The 21151-nt window shown below is 47.5% G+C and overlaps 1 protein-coding gene across 2 annotated transcripts in view; it reads left to right on the top strand.

The window, feature by feature from the left end:
- The first annotated feature begins 469 nt into the window (after positions 1-469).
- Positions 470-21151, top strand: part of ERICH5 (glutamate rich 5) — a 93962-nt gene continuing 73280 nt past the window's right edge. The window contains exon 1 of one of the 2 annotated variants that reach the window (XM_075316254.1): positions 470-799. In XM_075316254.1, coding sequence (XP_075172369.1) covers positions 709-799 — 91 coding nt within the window. In that variant the 5' untranslated portion in view covers positions 470-708. The remainder of the gene's footprint in view (positions 800-21151) is intronic. The other variant, XM_075316253.1, reaches the window with a different exon arrangement.

Raw genomic sequence — 21151 nt, 5'->3', positions numbered from 1 at the left:
AATCCTGAGGATCCCGCTGCTCAAAAAACGTTACATGCTGCGTTCCTCCCGCTGGGCGGAAGCAATAGAGCGTCGCTCAGCGGTAGCAACGCAGGTCCTTTTGGCACAATGCGTCATCCATACAAGTCTATGGGAAACAGCGGAATCCGTTAACGGATTCCGCTGTTTTCCAAAAGGGCGGATTGTAACGGAAGGAAAACAACGCAAGTGTGAAAGCACCCTTAAAAAACTGTTAATATGTCAAGAATGGCTGAAAACTGTAAGAAAAAGTAAATGGCAAAATTGTTTGAATTTACAAGCACGGAGGGATTATTTAGTGAATTTATCTTTGTTCTGTAAATGCTGCTCCTGAATGCACTGGAGTACGTGTGTGCACAGAGTGACGGATCATACTGAGGTGCTGACACTAGGTGAGGGCAGGCTGTCTCCAGGTTAGAGCCCTGGCTGCAGACGCATGCGCACTGCTCGCCCCGTCCTGCGTGTACAGCAGCTGGAGGACGAGTCTGCTCTTTGCTGTTGTTCATATGGCGACCGCTGTGTGAAAGAAAACACCGAGCTGCGGAGCCGGGGCAAAACAAACTTCTGCCCCTGGGGCTGCTGCAGCGCCTCTTGTGCGCTCCTCTAAAGCCCTCCTCATCTGCTGCTGGATGTGAGCTCCGCAGCCGGAGACATACTTCTCCCATTAACCCTGTCTGCGCCGGAGGAGCCATGGGCTGTTCTAGCAGCACCCTCACTCACACTCAGGGGAGTAACCGGCCGCCTGCAAAGGGAGTGGAGACTAACGGACCCAAGAAAAGTGGTGAGTGATGAGAGGGGTCCAGACAGCTGTAGGGTGTATATTTTTTTTGAGCAGTATATATATTTATATATACATATTTATATATATATATATATTTAGATATACATCCATAAACATATACATAGACAAACAAATATGCAACAATCCATCATATATATATATATATATATATATATATATATATATATATATATATATATATATAAAAACACACACGCACCTGTATGTACAAAGATATACTATGATGTGTGTGTGTATATATATATATATATATATATATATATATACACACAATGTATTAGTGTTCCCTTTATTTTTTATTTTTTTTGAGCAGTATATATAGCATGGTGGTTTGTGTGTGTATATATATATATATATATATTATGTATATATATAGAGAGAGAGAGAGAAATGTGTATTTATGAATATGTGTGTGCGTGTGTGTGTGTATATGTGTATATATATATATATATATATATATATATATATATGTATAATGAATAGACATATGAATTGGATATGTTTATATACGGATGTGTGTATGGATGGATGTATTATATGGATAAACACTTGTATTTATGCATAAATACAATAAAATAAGTATATATATTTATATACACACACACACACACACACACACACACACACACACACACACACACACACACACAATAAATATATATATATATATATATATATATATAAAGAACAATATAATAATATATAAACAATATAGAAATAAATATATATATTTGATGACAATATTTCTATATGGATGTATTTATGGATACATGGATGTATGGATATGCTCCATGTATACAGGACTGTTCACACTTAGCCATGTTTACTACTGTGCAGCCATCAATCTCTGATTTTATGACAATTGCTGACTATATGCTGTACATCGTCGCCCTGATGTACTGTATACAGACCAGATACACTGTATAGCCACACAGTGCGGCCGTGCAGGGGTCTTTCCTGTACATCTGAGACATCAGGGGGGATAAAAAGTCACCGTGATTAAGACGCTGTTTATTTTAGATGCAGATTTACAGTGTGATGCAGCACCAAATACAGGTTTGAACATTTTGTGACTCTGCAGCACAATCTGCATGTTATTAGTTGGGTTTTACTGGATTTGACGCACATTACGTTTTTGAAGTGTTCAAAAATGACAAAGTTTTCAGTCGAAAACTATTTTATGAAATTGGCCATTTTTCCTGAGTGTTAGGCCAGGTTCACACGGCCGTATTTCCTGTCTCACTGCTGTCCGTGAAACAATGGGCAGCACAGTGACCCGGACCAATGTTATACAATGGGACAGTGAAGATGAACAATATTTTTCCAGACCGAATCTGCATGTGAAAATAATCACATCGTGCATTAGTTTCTTCTATTTGTCGGATCAGACTCGCCCATTCAAGTCTATATATGTGCAGAAAACATTATACAGATACATTGAAATTCTTTAACATGGTAGACTGTAAGGCTATGAGCGCACGTTCCAGAAAATTTGGTCACAAAAAAAATGGCACCTTGTGGCAGAAAACGCAACAAAGAAAGCATGCGTTTTTGCACGTTTTTCCATGCATTTTTTTATTAGTGAAATCATTGGCTGGAAGGGCTAAAAAACGCAGGGCAAAAACACGCTTATTGCGTTGGTGCATTTTTTCCATATGTGCTTTTTCCTGCTTTCTGTGCTTTTTAAAGTTATGGCGATTGCGAAGGTTCAGGCATTGTACCCCCATGATCACCACCGGGTCTCCGGCTTATGTTACAGCCGGGAATCAGCTCTCTCTACTCGGAGTGGTGCCTGCGCCGCCTCTGGCAAGTTTATACCTCCTAAATGCTGCGATAAGTGTGATCACAGCATTCATAAGGCCGGGAGAGGAATTGTACCGCCCCTGCAGCAGTCGAACTGCTCGGATCCGAGGTTGCTGTGCCTCGAGGATCTCTGGACCCAGGGGGGGTTTGCGGCCACTCGAATGTAAAGGGAGTATTTACAGGGGATAAATGTTCATGACGCCATCTGCGGGTTGCGGTAAGGGGAGTATCGCCGCTGCCAAAGGGAGTACCAGGGCAGATGGTGTGGGGGGCAGCAAGGTGTCAGTCCCTCCGTAGGTAGGGAAGGCCCCGGATGGTGGGGGAAAGCAGGGTTGGTGATCGGGTGGCTCGGCCTTGGGAAAGCAGGGCGCAGGCGTCAGGTTACTCAATGCAGTAGTCTTGGTGCTGGATTAGGTGGAATAAGCAGACACTCGCACACATGGTAAACCAAAGACTCTAGGTACCACAGTCTCTGCGGGGGAGCTCGTCCAGGTCCCGCTCACACCGTGTACACTGTCACTTGGTAAGTCTGGAGCCCTGCCTCCATGCACAAATTGATTGGCTGTTGTTGCCCCTCGGCTTGAAGCTTTCGGGGTCCCGCTACCCATGTGTATGGCAGATGTGCTCTTGGTGGCTGCACTTGGGATTTTAGTGGGTTGTGTGCTTTGGAGAACCCTATCCCCCGCGTTGTACTGATGCCTTTAATCTCTGAGCTCTTGGGGAAAGTTCATAAAGAGACTATCCTCCACAGGTTAATTATCAAGGCCCCTGAAGCTCTTCCCTGATCTAGGGTCCTGTACCCCGCCGGTAAGGTAATTGGGCTTTCTGATGCCAACAGTCCTCCTAGATTGCGTCTGTCACACCCCTGTCCAGTGTTCCTGATACCGGTACCTGACTCCTGTGGTCCTGGACCACCGTCTGTGACCCAACCTGTCGCCTCCCTGGAAGCTACAACTGCCCAGCTCCTTACTCTTTGAGGGCTAACTCTGTTCTCTCTCGTCCCCCCTCCCACCAGTCTACCTGACCCCTAGGTGGGTGGCCGTGCTCCAACTTGACCAACCCACTGGTATGTCTGTACAGGTCGTGGTGTGAGGTGTGGTTGGGATTTGTAGTGCGGATGTTTGTGACACCGTTGTTAGGAACCTGTAACCATGGGGGGTAGGCCCTGCACCCTGGGTGACAGGATGGAGTTCCCTGTAGCACCCTGATGTATTCACTTACCTCTCCCTGGCAATTGGGTCCCTGGAATGCGATCACAGGGACCCAATCGCTGCCATAGTAACACTGGGTAGTCACCATGAAGACTCTAGGTTACTGAGCTACGGAGAGCCTCACACATTACCTCCTGTGACTCCTCTCTACCACCTCTGATAAGCTACATTTGGATTATAAGGTGCACCCCTTATTTTCTTTCCAAATTTTTGGGAGCTAAAATGCGTCTTATAATCCGAAAAATATAGTAATATGCAGTTTTTTGTTTTTTGACCAGGCGTTTTTCAAAAGCTATTCAGAAAAATCCCTAAAGTCATGTGCACACATTCAGTATATGTAAGTCAAAACCAGGAGTGGGTGAATAATGCAGAGGGTCCTATTATACTCCGTGTGCACATGGCCTAAAAAAACCTGGTGAACAGGTGATCTCCCGTATAAATGAGAAGGAAGGGTCTTTTATGCGTTCTTGAAGTTTTGAGGACTGTAGAATGGATCTGCTCTATGTGAACAGGTTATCCATATCATACAAAAACTAAATAATAAACATTTCTCATTTCTTCTTTCTTCGGTGTTCCAGAGCTGACATTCCGGATGTTCCCCAGTCACTGTTTCTAACTGACCAGCATGTGACCGCTGCAGCCAGTCAGTGGCCATGATAGTCATGTGTTGCATCTTACTCACTTCACCGTTCAGCGTAGAGCCATGATGCTAATAGTATGGCACATGACCCCAGTGTCCACTGATTGATAGCATAGGCCACTTGCTGGCCAATTAGAAACAAAGACCGGAAGGTTTGCTGGAGTGTCAGCACTAGAAAAAGAAGAGGTGAGTTGTGTTTATTTTGTTATTTCACAGCATTTGTTGCTATTTTTCTTTTTTTTTCTTTCTTTCTCAGAAATTCTATAATTCTTTAATGAGGGTTTTAAGTTGAAAATTAGTAAATTATCTAACGTTTGTCGCTGCACTTTTTTCTGACCATATGGCAAAACTGCTCAAACTGGGGAAATTTTTTTTTTTTTCTCCATAAAGTTGTTTTACTATGAGTATTAGAATAAAAAGTTTCATGTCCAGTTCAAATTTTCCTATTTATAATTATTAAAATAAAGCAAAAAATAAATTTACTTTACTATTTTTTTTCCTATAGCATTTCCCACATCCAGTCAATAACCTTGTCCTGTAAAAGTTCAGTTTAGATTATTGGGGTGTGATTGGGGGTCACAATCTGTACATTTAGCTTCGTCACCTATTTGTAGATATTCATCTTTTGTAAAACTATAACACCTAACGTGTGCAGACAGTGTTATGACGGCACCACAGCACTGACTGTGACTGTAAATTCATCATCTTCCAGGCTGCATCTATTATGGAAGATGCTCTCGGCTTTCATTACTTGGTCCAGGCTGGAGATCATTATTACACTACAGCTGGGATAACCCATTGTGGTGTGATCCATGAGTCCATTATTACGTTGATCGTCTGATTGTCATCTATTCTCTGAGGCCCCCTTCACACATCCGTGAAAAAAGTTTGTGTTTTGCACGGCCGCGTTGAAGGTGCGTATGGCCCATCCGTGTGCCGTGATTTTGGGAACGTGCTGTCTGCTGTCCCTGTGCTATCCGTGGGACATCCAGAGAGCACACGGACAGCATAAACTTCTATACTTACCTGTCCCTAGCGCTGCTGTCTCCAGTGTTGCTGCTTCCGGTTCCATGATGCAGTGAATATTCATGGGCATAATGATCAAGACCCAGAAGCAAGTGACAGCAGCGCCAAAAACAGCAGAGACATGTGAGTATAGAAAATCATTTTATTTTAAAGATATGGGTTTCCTCCGGTACCTGTCACACTGATGTCACACAGATCACATCAGTGTGTGGTCCATGTGACTTCAGTGCTGCCGGAAAAAAACAGACTTGTCTCTGTGTGGAACACACAGACACGCATGTGTTCCATAAAGACACACGGTCCTTGTGAAAACACTGATGTGTGTCCAGACCGATTGATTTTAATGGGTCCGCGTATGTCCGTGTCTCCAGTATGTATGAAAACGGACGTCGTACGTACCGGAATCACTGACGTGTGAAGGGGGCCTTATAGGGAAAATGGTCTCAATTGCAACAAAGTAAACTTCCTTGCAATGTTTTTCAGTAATCCCCATGTACATGTAATGATGATGGCAGGAAAAAGCTTTATGCAAGTCAGATAAATCCCATCCCCCACGCAAAAAAAAATCAATAACGTCTTATTAGCAAATAGTATCTCATTTGGTCACACGTTCAGTCATTGTTTCATTCCTTATAGTGCCGGCTCTGGGATCCAGTGCAGAACCGCACTTTTGCTCTGTGGGTTGTGATCGGAGGGTGCATAGTTCTGGGAAACAGTCCAGTAATGATTTATCCGTGGCCTCACATACTCCGCTGCTCTGACTGGACTATTATTGATTACATGTTTTGGTTGTGATTAGATTTGAGTGAGTACCTAACTATTCGTACTCGCTATATTCATAGAATGGTAGGGTTGTAAGAGACCTCAAGGGCCATCGGGTCCAACCCCCTGCGAGTGCAGGCTTTCCTAAATCATTCCTGCATTATGTTTATCGAGTTTCCGCATGATATCCATTGATGGAGAGCTCACCACCTCCCATGGTCGCCTGTTCCACTCCCTGACTGCCCTCACTGTCAGACAGTTTTTCCTAATGTCTAATCTGAATCTCCTTCCTTTTAGGCTAGTTTCACACTTGCGTTGAACGGCATCCGTCACATTGCGTTGTGTAACGCATGTGACGGATGCCTTGCAAAAAGTGTGATAATAAAGGCCACGGATTCCAGTGAAATAACGCATTGCGTTAAGTTTTCTTTGGGCCGAGAGAGAGAGCACCCATCATCCCCGCACACAGCCCGACATCCCCGCATACAGCCCGACATCCCCGCACACATCCCCGCACACATCCCGACATCCCCGCACACAGCCCGACATCACCGCACACAGCCCGACATCCCTGCACACAGCCCGACATCACCGCACACAGCCCGACATCCCCGCACACAGCCCGACATCCCCGCACACAGCCCGACATCCCCGCACACAGCCCGACATCCCCGCACACAGCCCGACATCCCCGCACACAGCCCGACATCCCCGCACACAGCCCGACATCCCCGCACACAGCCCGACATCCCCGCACACAGCCCGACATCCCCGCACACAGCCCGACATCACCGCACACAGTCCGACATCACCGCACACAGCCCGACATCCCCGCACACAGCCCGACATCACCGCACACAGCCCGACATCACCGCACACAGCCCGACATCCCCGCAGCCAGCCCGACATCCCCGCACACAGCCCGACATCCCCGCACACAGCCCGACATCCCCGCACACAGCCCGACATCCCCGCACACAGCCCGACATCCCCGCACACAGCCCGACATCCCCGCACACAGCCCGACATCCCCGCACACAGCCCGACATCCCCGCACACAGCCCGACATCACTGCACACAGCCCGACATCCCCGCACACAGCCCGACATCACCGCACACAGCCCGACATCCCCGCACACAGCCCGACATCCCCGCACACATCCCGACATCCCCGCACACAGCCTTACATCCCCGCACACAGCCCGACATCCCCGCACACAGCTCGACATCCCCGCACACATCCCGACACTACCGCACCCATCATCACCGCACACACACACCGGCATTACCTCAGTGACGTCCCCGCTGACAGCGCCATTCACTTCAGTTGCTGCGTGGAGCTCACAGGAGCGGCGGTGTTCTACTGCCACTCCTGTCAGCTTCATGTAGCAGAGCTGGATGTGTTGCGGGACCTCTGGATTACGTCGGATCTGGAGGGGTATTTGGGGATTTTAATACAGTGGTAAAAGAGGGTGTTTTTTTTGTCTTTTATTCCAAATAAAGGATTTTTTCGGGTGTGTGTGTTTATTTTCTTTAACTTACAGGTTAATCATGGAGGGTATCTCGGGGAGACGCCTGACATGATTAATCTAGGATTTAGTGGCAGCTATGGGCTGCCATTAACTCCTTATTACCCCGATTTGCCAACACACCAGGGCAAATCGGGAAGAGCCGGGTACAGTCCCAGAACTGTCGCATCTAATGGATGCGACTATTCTGGGCGGCTGCTGGCTGATATTGTTAGGCTGGGGGGCTCCCCATAATGTGGGGCTCCCCATCCTGAGAATACCAGCCTTCAGCCATATGGCTTTATCTGGCTGGTATTAAAATTGGGGGGGACCGCACGCCGGTTTTTTTAATTATTTATTTATTTATTGTACTGCACGATATAGACACGCCCACCGGCGGCTGTGATTGGGTGCAGTGAGACACCTGTCAGTCAGCGTGGGGGCGGGTCTGGCTGCAACCAATCATAGGCGCCGGTGGGCGGGGAAAGCAGGGAATATGAGATTGAATAATGGGCGGCCGGCTTTTTCAAAAGAGGAAAAGCCGCCGGAGCAGTGTGACAGCTGTGCAGCGTCGCGCCCGTGATCGGTGAGTATGAGAGAGGAGGGGAGAGAGGAGGGAGAGGGGGGACAGAGACCAGGAGTGATTTTAAACGATTTCGATCGTTCTGCTGGACATGCTGAGCATGTGCAGTAGAACGTGACGAAATCCGTCAGCGGATTCCGCCGCTTAGCGCATAGCCACCATAGACAATCATTAGACACCGTGGCGGATTCCAACGGAATCCGTCATGGTGCGCTATTTTAACGCTCCAAAAAACGTTACATGCTGCGTTCAATCCGCTAGACGCAGCGTCAAAATAACGCCGCTGCGTCGTCCAGCGGATGCACACAGTTGCGTTACAGTGCGTCGTCCATACAACTCTATGGAGAATAGCGCGGTCCGTTAACGGACTGCGCTATTCTCCATAGTGACGGAATGCGCTGAACGCAAGTGTGAAACTAGCCTAAGTTTCATCCCATTGCTTCTTGTACTTCCTTGTGCTAATGAGAATGAGGTAGTTCCCTCTGCACTGTGACCTCCTTTCAGATATTTGTAGACCACTATTAAGTCTCCTCTCAGCCTTCTTTTTTTCAAACTAAACATCCCTGGTTCTTTTAGCCGTTCTTCATATGACATAGTTTTCAAACCTTCTACCATCTTGGTTGCTCTTCTCTGGACTTGCTCCAATATATCGAGTAAGTAACGAGTAACGAATAGTTAGGAATTTGGGTAAAGGCCCCGTCACACACAGAGATAAATCTTTGGCAGGTCTGTGGTTGCAGTGATATCATGGACATATTGTTCCATTTGTACACAGCCACAAACCTGGCACTGATTGTCCACAATTTCACTGCAACCACAGATCTGCCGCAGATTTATCTCTATGTGTGACAGGGCCTTTACTCATTACATTGCGAGTATTTCCCATTGACTTGCATTGCACATGCTATTCGGAACAAATACGTGAGTATTAGACAGGGCTGTGGAGTCGGAGTCGGAGCTCATTTTGGTGGAGTCGGAGTCGGTATAAAATGCACATGCTACACGAAGGGATTTGGGTGTTTGGTTTGAAATGATAGTTCGTGACGTCACCCACGGGTTGTGGTGATGGTAGACACCACCGCTGCGGTGAAGGTATGGGGACCCCTGGGAGCGGTGTAGTAGCACAGCTAGGTGTTGACCCCTCCGTGGGTAGGGGATGGTGGTCCCGGGGTCCGGCGGGCCGGGGCACGGGTGCAGGGTGTAGTGTTGCGGTGCAGCGTGGTGCCGGGTGGCACTGGTGTACTCACTCTGACACAAGACACTGGAGTCACTGGTAAACCAAACGGAGTGATGAACGGGGCCCGCAGCTGACTGCATCTTTTCCCAGGATAGGTTGATGGTGACCGCTTTTCTCCTGCACCTCTGTGTGTGAATCTTGACTCCTGTGCCTAGACACTGGTAGTCCGCTCCCCAACGTATATCTGTCATAGGAGCCCGTTTGCCCGCAGACGCTGGCCCTTTGGATCTTTTGCCCTTGGCGGTGGCACTTATCCGGAATGGTGGGCTGTTGCCTTCAATCGGGACTTAGGTGGGAATGAACCCCTGAGGTCCAGACCGCAATCAGTTAATTTGACTATGGTGGTGGCTTCTAGCCTAGTTCAAAGTCTGAGTACCCTGCCTGGTGCTCCGGTATCCAGTTGGCTCCCCGGTTCGGTTCCGGCGGGCCACTACCCTGTCCCGGTCCTTTACAGTTCCACCGGTCTTCTTCCCGGTCTCCTGCAGGCGGCCACTACCGTCTGCCTCCTTGCCAATGGTGACTGGGCTCCGACCCAGCCACCGGATAGTCTCTGGGCAGCCTGGACACAGGACTGCCCATGAACTTGTCTGCTCTCACTCTGATCTCAACTCTCTCCTTTCCTGAGCTCGACTCTACTCTGTTTTCCCGCCTCCAGGCCTGTGAACTCCTCGGTGGGTGGAGCTAACTGCCTGGCTCCACCCCCCTGGTGTGGACATCAAAACTGGAGGGTGGCGACAAGGCTTTAAGTTTGACTGATGTTACCTAACTGGGAATGGGTGTGTAGTGTTGTTGTGTCTACCTGGGACGACCTGGATAGTCCAGGGCGCCACATTCCCCCTTGGTTTAATGCACACCGTCCGCGGGCTGCCCGTCCATCACCGGTTTATTTTTGTTGTAAAACTGCAAAAAGATAAGAAACACATGAACATTTATACTTTCTCAAGATTATGTGGATTTTTCTTTTTCTTCCCTTACGGGAGGCACATCACTTTTAACGTTACGAACATTTTTAACAACGGGTCCATGTCCTTCCACTTTCCCACCCAAGCAACCTAGCCTTGATGTGGGCAGCACCCCTTTTCCCCAGTCCGGATCAGGAACTTGGCCAGGCAACCCAAGCGGGAACGGGTATGGTGCTTCGCACCCGGCAGTCACTCAGAGGTCCCACGTCCAGGGGACCCCTGACCCGGAGGATGGTCACCGGTTCCTGTGGTGACCGGACCCCAGCCTGCTCTGCTGCGGGTCCTCCCTCCAACCAGCCTCTCCGGAGACCGGCAGTTGCGGGAAGGGCAATAAGGGCACTATTTACAAGCCCCAAAGTTATTGGGTGGCTTGCTAGTTCTCAGCCGTGTTCGTGATTTCTCATGTTACAAAAGGGGGCAACAAAAGGCCCAACAGGGACGGGCGCTTCAGTAGCTGGTCCGCTACCATAAACAATATAGATCCCAACGGGGACTGAAGATGGGTCCCAACGGGGACTGTCCTTGTGGCAACGGGGATCCGCTACCACACTCTTCAGCACTTTCATCCTCCACTTCTTACTCCGCCTCCACGGTGACTCCGGGGCTGTACGGTGGGGGAGGGGTCTGGGAGCGCTCCGGGCCTTCATGCCGTGCCCTTCTTTGCACGCTCAGGGCAAACCAGCCCCTCTCTCCACAGTGGCGGGTGTATGTGACCAGCTCTCCGGGAATCAGATCACGGTCCGGGTGGCCCATAGGCAGGTAGGGGTACACGTCCTGACGGGACACAAACACTTATTTCTCCAAGCCGGGCTCAAACAGGAATCCCCACCCCCTGTCGGGGTCAAAGCGTCGGACCTGGCCCTCGTATCTCGGGCCTCGCACAAGGAAGGTGGCACACCGCAGGTTCTCTTTTTCTTTAATCGTGCGGGCTAGGACCTCGGCTCTCCTCTTCTCCCGGGCCTCAATTTCCCAGCCCAGCTGGCTCTGCTGCTGCTCCCAATACGGGGCGTCTACGTGACCCTCGGAAACGCGGGTCGGGCCCAGCCGGGGTTCCCCTGTGCCAACTACGATCGGCACCTTGTTTTGGGAACCCCGCTGTGTCGTGGCCTGGGGTGCTGCCCTGCAGCGACAACCCTGCGCCACCTCAGCCGAGGCCTGGGTGTGGGGATTGGCCAGCTTTACCTGCCGGGCGGGCCGCTGGGTATCTGGCACCTCCGTCTTGGCCGGACGGACTGCCGGGGCCGGGACCTCTTCGGGTGTGGTTGCTTCCAGGAGTAGTGGGGCCTCCTCGGGAACGGGCTTCCTCCGAGAACCCTTCTTCCACGGAAGCGGGACGGGTGCGGGCCGTGCATACGATCGCCCGCGGGCTGCCTCTACGGGCGGGTCCTTCTGAGCAACTGGGACGGGCTCCGCCGCCGGTGTCGGGGACGGCAGACCAAACGGGGAAGTGGTAGTGACTGATACGGGCAGCGGAGGGGGCGACAGGAGAATTGGGGGCAGACCGGGTCTCTCAGCCGCAGCGGCCGGTCCCTCAAGGACATAGGGGCGTGGGGCGTTTGCCCTCTCCTCCAAATTTCCCCCCATCTCGCGTGCCCGCACGGCCGCGGCTATCTCCCCCATCTCGGCCGCCTATTGCTCCATCAAGTACCTCACCTGGACCTGCAGCCGGCAGCACATGAGGGTCGTCCGGGGCTCCAGCCACGCCGATGTTCCAGGCGCGGGCTCCGGGAATTCGGGCCTCTCGGACGGGGCAGACATGTTGTATGCTCGGGTTCCAGGAACAAGACGGGTCGCAGGGTCCTGGCATCCCTGCCCTTTATCCATGCTGTCACATGGCAAACAGTCCTCACCCGCCCCCCTTGGTCTTTTCCGAGCACCTCGCTTGCTTTCTGCTCCGCTCCGCTCTCGGGGGGCGGGGCCTCCCTCGCTTTCGCTCCTTTTCTGCCCAGGGAAGACGGCTCGGGCGGGAACTCTTCGCGCTAAAGATGGCGGATTCTCAAATTTTTCAGCGGGACGCCGCTGACGGGGACGTCAAGGTGCACTGCCACTGGTAAGTGGACTGGTTCAATCCTGTTCGTAGACGCCAGAAGAGTGGATGTGTACCGCCCCGCGGACTCGGCTGCGACCACCGGGCCTCTCGGATCCGTGCTCATACTGCGGGTGGTGGCTCGAGCCTCTCACAGACCCGGGGGTCACGTCGCTCTGCAAGGGAGTTGGCGCTACACGCGGGGATTTGGGTGTTTGGTTTGAAATGATAGTTCGTGACGCCACCCACGGGTTGTGGTGATGGTAGACACCACCGCTGCGGTGAAGGTATGGGGACCCCTGGGAGCGGTGTAGTAGCACAGCTAGGTGTTGACCCCTCCGTGGGTAGGGGATGGTGGTCCCGGGGTCCGGCGGGCCGGGACACGGGTGCAGGGTGTAGTGTTGCGGTGCAGCGCGGCGCGGTGCCGGATGGCACTGGTGTACTCACTCTGACACAAGACACTGGAGTCACTGGTAAACCAAATGGAGTGATGAACGGGGCCCGCAGCCGGCTGCAGCTTTTCCCAGGATAGGTTGATGGTGACTGCTTTTCTCCTGCACCTCTGTGTGTGAATCTTGACTCCTGTGCCTAGACACCGGTAGTCCGTTCCCCGACATATATCTGTCGTAGGAGCCCATTTGCCCGCAGATGTTGGCCCTTTGGATCTCTTGCCCTTGGCGGTGGCACTTATCCGGAATGGTTGGGCTGTTGCCTTCAATCGGGACTTAGGTGGGAATGAATCCCTGAGGTCCAGACCGCAATCAGTTAATTTGACTATGGTGGTGACTTCTAGCCTAGTTTGGGGTCTGAGTATCCTGCCTCGTGCTCCGGTATCTAGTTGGCTCCCCCGATCGGTTCCGGCGGGACACTACCCTGTCCCGGTCCCTTACGGTTCCACCGGTCGTCTTCCCGGTCTCCTGCAGGCGGCCACTACCGTCTGCCTCCTTGCCAATGGTGAGAAACACTGTGGAAAGAGAGCGCAATAGGGTCTTACCCTACAAACAAATAGGGTGAAAATCACATAGGTTACTCACCAAGTGGAGTTGTGAAAGTCACAACCACTATAAGGGCATATACAATGGGTCAGCGGCAGCAGTTACCCCTTGGATGAATTGGTGTTCTTTGAAAGGAGAAGGGTATTTAGGTACCGCGCCAACGACCACTCATGCAGGGGATGAATTTAACGTAACTTTATTCCATGCTCAGGTCTACGCGTTTCAGGAGGCTCTGCTCCCTTCCTCAGGACAATACAGGCACAAGCAACATCAAAATCAACAGACACAGAATGGGCTGAAAACATATACCTTCCAGTGTGACGTCATTGATCCGCCCACTTCAACGAGAAAAAAATCGGCGGGAATTCTATACATTCACTAAGTGACGTAGTGACATGATTTGAATGCAAAATCCACTTATCTTTATCATAGACATATCTGTTAAAGTAACCATCAAAAATTCTAGTGTAATAAAAGGAAAAAAAGAAAAATTGAATGCCGTGTATTTGTAAACAGTGGCAAAAAAAAAAATATATATATATATATATATATATATATATATGGAAAAGGATAGTGGTGATACTATGTGGACCGGCAGAATGGGTCAGAATCGAACCCACAGAATCATAGAATCAGTATGTGAAGCAAGTGTGATAGAGGAAAAGACCCTTGAACCAAACGGTGCAGACAGCGGTGAACATAGAGAAAGAACTTTTAATTCCTCAAGGGAGCCTCATCTTATACAATGTAAAAATCGGGTTTATGCTCCATGGCCTATCTAGGCATATGACCATGGTTCATGACAAAAAGTTCAGCCTAAAAGTGACTCCTATTGAGCAGATACCCCCACATACCCCTAATCGTAATGAATTATTAAACAAAAAAGAAACATATTGGATTTACAAGCTTAACACGCTTAAACCGTTGGGGCTGAATGAGGTAACCGATCTTTTTCACTAGTGGGTTTCAGATTAATGATTGATGAGATGTAATTCTATGAGTACAAAAATTTTTTTTTCTCACATCCATTTTTTATATATACATTTTTTTACATAATTTTTATATATATAATAAATTTTATACTTTTTATCCTGATAATTCAGGGTTTTTAGCCTTTTGGGATCCACTAATTCTTAAAGATTTTTTATTGATGTATATGTGTAATTGCTAATTGTTTTGGTTTTATGCCTTTTTTCTGGCTTAATGGTTTTATTACAGCATATTATCAGGTCTTACCCTATATCTTAACATGGCACATACTTTATATTTATATATTTTTTTATATCATTGTATTTTTTGTTTGTATCCATTTTTTCTTTTGTATAATCACTAACATGACACAAATTTTATATTTTTATATCTAACATCAATGTATTTTTGTCTGTATCCACCTTTCTTGTGTTTAATCCTTGCACATAGTTTTTATTCAAGGATTTCACGTATATGTGTGTGTGTTATATTCACGCACGTATGTGTGAGATGGGTTCCACAGGTATATGCATATGTATGCCTTTATTTTAAATTATTTCAATTATCTTTGCCTTGGAACACCTTGCGGTGTGTTGCCGTCCTATTTCACCTTTTTAGTTCACCATTTGATTTTTGGTGTCTACAAATAGGTTGTTTTCCATCACTTTGATTTAATGCCTGCATTTTCGTCCAGGGAAACAGATAATTAGATAAATTGTTCCCCTTGGACAGTATCAAGGCATGGCACAGGCCGTACAACCTCTTGAAATTCTATCACACTTGCTTCACATACTGATTCTATGATTCTGTGGGTTCGATTCTGACCCATTCTGCCGGTCCACATAGTATCACCACTATCCTTTTCCATATATATATATATATATATATATATATATATATTTTTTTTTGCCACTGTTTACAAATACACGGCATTCAATTTTTCTTTTTTTCCTTTTATTACACTAGAATTTTTGATGGTTACTTTAACAGATATGTCTATGATAAAGATAGCATTTTGCATTCAAATCATGTCACTACGTCACTTAGTGAATGTATAGAATTCCCGCCGATTTTTTTCTCGTTGAAGTGGGCGGATCAATGACGTCACACTGGAAGGTATATGTTTTCAGCCCATTCTGTGTCTGTTGATTTTGATGTTGCTTGTGCCTGTATTGTCCTGAGGAAGGGAGCAGAGCCTCCTGAAACGCGTAGACCTGAGCATGGAATAAAGTTACGTTAAATTCATCCCCTGCATGAGTGGTCGTTGGCGCGGTACCTAAATACCCTTCTCCTTTCAAAGAACACCAATCCTTGCCAATGGTGACTGGGCTCCGACCCAGCCACCGGGTAGTCTCTGGGCAGCCTGGACACAGGATTGCCCGTGAACTTGTCTGCTCTCACTCCGACCTCAACTCTTTCCTTTCCTGAGCTCGACTCTACTCTGTTTTCCCGCCTCTAGGCCTGTGAACTCCTCGGTGGGTGGAGCCAACTGCCTGGCTCCACCCCCCCTGGTGTGGACATCAAACCTGGAGGGTGGTGACAAGGCTCTAAGTTTGACTGATGTTACCTAACTGGGAAGGGGTGTGTAGTGTTGTTGTGTCTACCTGGGACGACCTGGATAATCCAGGGCATCACATGTGCTCTACCGCTGCACTACAATCCGTCTCCACTTATATATTGTATTATATTTCCAATAGAAATTTTCTTGCTACATAAATAGGGAGATGATATTCAAGATGTTTGGAAGCTAAGTACCTTATTGACTAGCACCCACCTTTCCCACAATCAGATGTAGTAGACTACATCTGGGTGTCCACTTCCAGTAAGTATATACTCCCAAAAATGGTGCACGACAAAGCACACAGTGACTCCGTCTGCACCATTATTATAAATAGCACCTTCGGCGCATACATCCCAAACCCGTTTTGCGGGGAATTCGGACGGAAGCCCCGATGGGACCACTGAACGTGGAAAGCAGCTTTAATCTGTATAACATTTTTTGTTCTGCACTTTCAGAGGAATTTGTCATAACCGCCTGATCTAAACTGCTGGATTTTTCAATTATTAACCATAAAGTTAATGAACTGCACAGTCAGGTTGTGCAATCAGGAGTTTTCTTAAAGAGGAAAACCCATTGTCAATGAGTTAATGGTAAGGAATAGATATTCTCCTGTTCATGACAACCCTCATATAGTTAAAACCAGAGGTTTACATACACTCTAAAAAGACACATCTGCATGTTTTTCTCACTATTTGGGGCCTCTTTCACACGTCCTTGTCTCCGGTACGTGTTTGGTCCTTTTCCTAATATACCGGAGACACGGGCACATGTAAACCCATTAAAATCAATGGGTCTGCGCTCACGTGCGTGTTCTGCCATGGACCGTGTGTACGTGTGGAGCATAAGTGTGTCCATGTGCTCCACACGTCAACATGTCCGTTTTTCTCCGGCATCACGGGTGTCATACGGAACAAAAACGGACCACACGGAGGTGTTCCGTGTGACACGTGCCGGAGAAAACACGTGTTTGAGAAAATAAAAAAAAAACTTTACTCACCTTCTCCAGCCCTGCTGTCTCTGCCGCTGCTGTCACTTGCTTCTGACCGCCGCTTATTATGCTCATTGAATATTCACTTCACTGCGGCCGGAAGCTGCAGCAGCGGGGAGTCGGCAGGACCGGAGACCGAAGATCAGCACCACAGACAGTGACGCCAGGGACAGGTGAGCAGAAAGTTCCCGTTCTCCGTGTGTTATCACGGATAACACACGGAGAACACATTTAGGCCATAAACACGGCTCATGGAGGGCAAAACGCACCTCTGACACGTCCGTGAAAAACGTGCGTGGTTTTTCACGAACGTGTGAAAGAGGCCTGACATAAATCAAAATAAATGTTTCCCGTTTTAGGTCAACTAGGAACCAAAATTATTTATATTTGCCAAATGCCAGAATAATGACAGAGAATGTTTTAAGTAATTTTTATTATTTTCTGCAGTCAAAAGTTTACATACATTTCATTAGTGTTTGGTAACATTGTTCTTAAACTGTATGACATGGGTCAAAAGTTTTGGATATCCTTCCACAAGCTTCTCACAATAGTTGGTAGGAATTTGGGCCCATTCCTCCTGACAGAACTGGTGTAGCTGAGCCATGTTTGTAGGTCACCTTGCTCACACTGGCCTTTTCAGCTTTGCCCATACATTTTTAATAGGATTGAGATCAGGGCTATGTGATGGCCACTCCAAAATATTGACTTTGTTAGCCTTAAGCTACTTTGCAACCAGTTTGGCAGTATGCTTCGGGTCATTGTCCATTTGGATGACTCCTTTCCCCCCCAAGCTATAAGTTCCTGGATGATGTCTTGAGATGTTGCTTCAGTATTGCCACGTAAATCTTCTTTCCTCATGATACCATTTATTTTGTGAAGTGCACCAGTCCCTCCTGTAAAACAACCCCACAATATGATGCTGCCACCCATGTGTATCACAGTTGGGATCGTGTTCTTAAGCTTCAAAGCTTCTCCCCATTTTTCCTCCAAATGTAACAATGGTCATTATGACCAAACAGTTCAATTTTAGTTTCGGCAGACCATAGGACATGTCTCCAAAAATGAAGGTCTTTGTTCCTATGTGCATTTGCAAGCATTAATCTGGCTTTTTTATGTTTCTTTTGGAGCAATGGCTTTTCTTGGCAGAGTGGCTTTTCATCCCATGTTGATACAGCCCTTGTCTCACTGTGGATAATGACACAATCTTACTAGCTTCCCCCAGTATCTTCACAAGGTCTTTTGCATTTGTTCTTGGGTTGATATGCACATGTCTGACCAAAGCACGTTCATTTCTGGTACACAGAATCCATCAACTTCATGAGCAGTATGATGGCTGGACATTCCCATCTTGTTTGCACTTGTGTATAATTGTTTGTAAAGATGAACGAGGCACCTTGAGGTATCTGGAAATTGCACCCAAGGATGAAACAGACTGGTGCAAGTTCACAATTCTCTTCCTGAGAACTTGGCTGATTTCTTTTGACTTTCCCATGATGCTACACAAAGAAGCAGTGTTTCAAGTGTGCATTAAAATACATCCACAGGTTTGTCTCTAATTACTCAGATGTTGCCAATAAACCGATCAGAAGCTTTGGTGTTATGATCCGGAAGCATGGAAGATCACAATGTATCATTGGCAAAAAGGTGACAAGAGCATTGGCAACTAATCTGGCCGCCATCCCCTTACTAACCACCAACACTAGAAGTAGCTGAGGAGTTAACTAACATCCTATGCACCGCAAACCCAGCCGGAGAAACTAGCTATCCTAAAGGAAGGAAGGATGAATAACTCTCTGCCTCAGAGTAGACCCCCAAAGGTATAGTAAGCCCCCCACATTCAAAGACTGCAATGATATAGGAAAATACAATACACAGATGGAGGATAGGATTAGCAAAGGTGAGGCCCCACTAACTAAATAGGAAAGGAAAGGGGCTGATGGTGGCCAGAGAAAAACCCTACAAAAACCCAAATACCTGATAGTACAAAAAGGTCCTCAGATCGCACGATCTGTACTCTGTCCTATATCAGGCGCTCTTGTCAAACCAATGAACAGAAAAACAGGAACAATTACAAATTCAAGAAGAAACAAACAGATGGACTTATAGGAGCAAAACTACAAACATAGCTGCGGGGAGCTTCCCAGCTAAGCAACAAAGAGGGAAGGTTCCTGAATGCACATAAACTGACAATAACCACAGTAAATGACAAACCCAGAAAAGAACAAAAAGAACAAAACAACTAACAAAGAACCAAGCACTTATCTAGGGTAGATATAGTCAGAAGCAAGATGAAAGGGTAGGTAAGCCACAGGACAATGATAACCGGCTCAGACAGCCAGGAGGCCAAGGCTTAAATAGGCAGAAAGTTAGTAATGGAAACGCCCATTGCTCAAGAACACCTGGTCTCTGTCAAAACCATTCTTGGCCAAAAAGGGAGCCTCACAGCAGCAACAGCATAACTGACATTCACAACAGTACCCCCCCCTTGAGGAGGGGTCACCGAAGCCTCACCAACACCACCGGGTCGCTCAGGATGGGCATGATGGAAGGCACGAACCAACCTGTCTGGATGAATGTCAGAAGCAAGATGAAAAGGCAGGTGAGCCACAGGACAATGATAACCGGCTCAGACAGCCAGGAGGCCAAAGCTTAAATAGATAGTTAGCAATGTAAAAGCCCATTGCTCAAAAACACCTTGTCTCTGTCAAGACCATTCCTGGCCACAAGAGGGTGCCTCACAGCAGCAACAGCATAACTGACATTCACAACACTTTGGGTCCATTCCTCCTGACAGAACTAGTGTAACTGAGCCATGTTTTTAGGTCGCCTTGCCCGCAACGGCTTTTCAGCTCTGCCCATACATTTTCAATAAGATTGAGATCAGGGCTTTCTGATGGCCACTCCAAAACATTGAGTCATATGTAATTAACTCAGATGTTGCCAATAAACCTATCATAAGCTTACAAAGACATTACATCATCATATGGACTATCTAATATTGTTTAAAGACATAGTACTCTTAGTGTTTGTAAACTTTTGACTTTGCAGAAAGTAATAAAAATGCCTTTAAACATTCTCTCTCTCATTATTCTGGTATTTGGCAAATATACCGTAAATAATTTTGGTTCCTAATTGACCTAAAACGGGAAAGGTTTATTCTGATTTCATGTCAGATAGTGAGAAAAACATGGAAATATGTCTTTTTAGATAAAGTATGTAAACTTCTGGTTTCAACTGTATATTACTCAGAATGGTTAGACCATGAATCTAATTTTTTAGGGTTTGGCCAGTCTTTGTACTATATAATATCAGTGGGAGCTGTGTAATATATAATCTCCCCTGTGGTGGCGCTGCAGAGTAATTGAACGCTTGCTGAGGGTCTCGCTTAGGCCCCTTTCACGTTGCGTTTTTCTCTACGTCCACAGGTCCCGTCGGGGCATCCGTCCGAACCGCCCCTCCCCCACTCTGCAAAACGTGCTCCGGACGCATGCGCCCGACAGGGCCATTCACTGTTATGGAGCGCACTGCGTTAGCGTGTGCTCTGTTTTGTGCAATTTTGTGCATATATACGTTTCTGCAGACGGACACCCGAACGTTGGGCCTTACTTTTTTCAACCGATTGCTGTATAGAAATTTAAAAAAAAAGAGATTTTTTTCAATGCAAGGGAGCAAAGGGAATGTGCTCAGCAAGGTCGAGACCTCCCTCTCCCCAAGGGCCAAATAGCAGCTGCATTGGCAAACTTAAGAAATAGTTATTATATGATATTTGCGTCACTATACTTACTAAATGCACATATCAGAAACCTTGTCATACTGTTACTACTCAACCCGAGTACTTGTGCTCTGCTTTCTGCATTGCTGTGCATATGTTACTGTAATCTGCAGGTCTGGGATTTCTTATAGGACAATGGAAATTATTTGTATTTTTATTAGAAATAACAAGAGGTTCCCAGGATAGGTTACACGTATCAATCTCTGGAGTCCCATAGCTGGGGCTTCTTACTGATCATGAGATCAGAGGTCCTATACCCCTCTCATGAAGGGAGCAGGGGTTGAACAC

This window comes from Anomaloglossus baeobatrachus, chromosome 6 (genome assembly GCF_048569485.1).
Source record: "Anomaloglossus baeobatrachus isolate aAnoBae1 chromosome 6, aAnoBae1.hap1, whole genome shotgun sequence".
Classification (NCBI taxonomy): domain Eukaryota; kingdom Metazoa; phylum Chordata; class Amphibia; order Anura; family Aromobatidae; genus Anomaloglossus; species Anomaloglossus baeobatrachus.
This window is presented reverse-complemented; position numbering and strand designations above follow the sequence as displayed.